Genomic DNA, 1,965 nt, shown 5'->3' with positions numbered 1-1,965 from the left:
AGAATTTGCTTCGGATGGCCATATGGTGTATTATTCTGGGCACGATAACAACAGAAGTAATGGAGTAGCCTTCATAGTTAGTGACAAAGTGAGAAAAGCTGTAATGGGATGCAAATATAAAAATGATAGAATGATGTCCATCAGACTTCAAGGTCAGCCCTTCAACATCACAGTAATTCAAGTTTATGCACCAACAACCGATGCTGAAAAGGAAATTATTGACCAGTTCTATGGAGATTTACAAGAATTACTACTGTCAACACCAAAAAAGGATATCGTCTTCATAGTTGGAGATTGGAATGCAAAAGTGAGAAATGAAGTTGTAGAAGGTATAACAGCGAAATATGGTCTTGGTACAACAAATGAAGCTGGACAGAGACTCCTAGAATTCTGCCAAGAAAATTCATTGATAATTACTAATACACTGTTTCAACTACCAAAACGACGCCTATATACCTGGACTTCGCCAGATGGCCAACACCGGAACCAAATTGATTACATACTTTGTAATCAGAGGTGGAAGAGCGCGTTTCAGTCAGCTACAACAAGACCTGGGGCTGACTGCGGATCAGATCATGAGCTCCTGATAGCAAAATTTCGGCTGAAACTTCAGAATGTAGCAAAAAGTATCCCAACTTGCAGATACGACCTTAACTCTATACCCTCCGACTATGCTGTAGAGGTACAAAACAGATTTAATGTATTACAGCTGGAGGACAAAAGCTCGCAAGAGATGTGGACAGAAGAAGCTAATACTGCCAAGGAGGCCGCAGAGAAACACATTCCCAAGAAAAGGAACAGTAAGAAGGCTAGATGGCTATCAGTTTAGGCACTGCAAGTTGCAGAAGAACGAAGGAAAGCAAAAATCAAGGGAGATAGATCAGCTATGTTTGAATTAAATAAAGATTTTCAGAAATTAGCTAGAAGAGATAAAAATATATTCTTTAATGAACAGTGCAAGGAAGTTGAAGATAGTAATGGAATGGGGAAGACAAGAGATCTTTATAAGAAAATTAGAGAAATTAAAGGAAAATTCCAGGCAAAAATTGGAATGATAAAAGATAGAAATGGGAAAGATCTGAGTGAAGCAGAGGATGTTAAGGAAAGATGGGCAGAATATGTAGAAGACCTATACAAGAAAGATCTGCATCATGACAGGGCTCCTACTGCTGATGTTAATGTTAATTTAGAACTAGAGCCAGATATTTTGGAGAGCGAAATCCAGTGGGCCCTTGAAAATATGGCTGATAACAAAACTAGTGGACATGATGAAATACCAGCAGAATTGTTTAACGTCACTGGAAAGGATGCAGTGAAACTGCTGCACTCAATATGTTAAAAAATATGATCACGCAGCAGTGGCCAGAAGACTGGAAAAGATCAGTATTCATCACCATTCCAAAGAAGAAAAGTTCTAAAGAATGATCATATTACCGAACCATCGCACTTATGCATGCTAGCAAAGCTATGTTGAAAATCTTACAAAATAGACTTCGCCAATATCTAGGTCGAGAGCTACCAGAAGAACAAGCTGGATTTAGGAAAGGAAGAGGAACTAGAGATCAAATTGCTAACATTCGGTGGATTATGGAAAAAGCGAGAGAATTCCAGAAAGATGTTTACCTCTGCTTTATTGACTACGCCAAAGCCTTTGACTGCGTCGATCACAACAAATTATGGAACGTACTGAAAAACATGGGTGTACCAGATCACCTCATTCATCTGATATGGAGTTTATACCTTGACCAAGAAGCCACGGTGAGAACTATGTATGGAACAACGAAATGGATAAAGATTCAAAAAGGGGTCCGGCAAAGCTGCATACTGTCACCGTACTTATTCAATCTGTATGCAGAACATGTTATAAGGAATTCGAGGCTAGATGAAGGAGAAACAGGAATTAAAATAGCTGGAATAAATGTAAACAACCTCAGGTACGCGGATGATACGATCCTGTTGGCAGAA

At 39.1% G+C, this 1,965-nt stretch overlaps 1 protein-coding gene across 1 annotated transcript; it reads left to right on the top strand.

Annotated features, from left to right (window-relative positions):
- Positions 1–886: 886 nt before the first annotated feature.
- Positions 887–1,339, top strand: LOC126092902 (uncharacterized). Its single transcript, XM_049908632.1, has one exon. It carries the CDS (start codon positions 887–889, stop codon positions 1,337–1,339), a length of 453 nt encoding a protein of 150 aa, XP_049764589.1.
- The last annotated feature ends 626 nt before the right edge of the window (positions 1,340–1,965 follow it).

This window comes from Schistocerca cancellata, chromosome 7 (assembly GCF_023864275.1).
Source record: "Schistocerca cancellata isolate TAMUIC-IGC-003103 chromosome 7, iqSchCanc2.1, whole genome shotgun sequence".
In the NCBI taxonomy this organism is placed as follows: Eukaryota; Metazoa; Arthropoda; class Insecta; order Orthoptera; family Acrididae; genus Schistocerca; species Schistocerca cancellata.
The sequence above is the reverse complement of the archived record's forward strand: the minus strand, read 5'-3'. Positions and strand labels throughout refer to the sequence as shown.

Excerpts from the sequence above, each read along its gene's own strand:
- LOC126092902 (XM_049908632.1), top strand. The coding sequence starts at position 887 with ATGTTTGAATTAAATAAAGATTTTCAGAAATTAGCTAGAAGAGATAAA.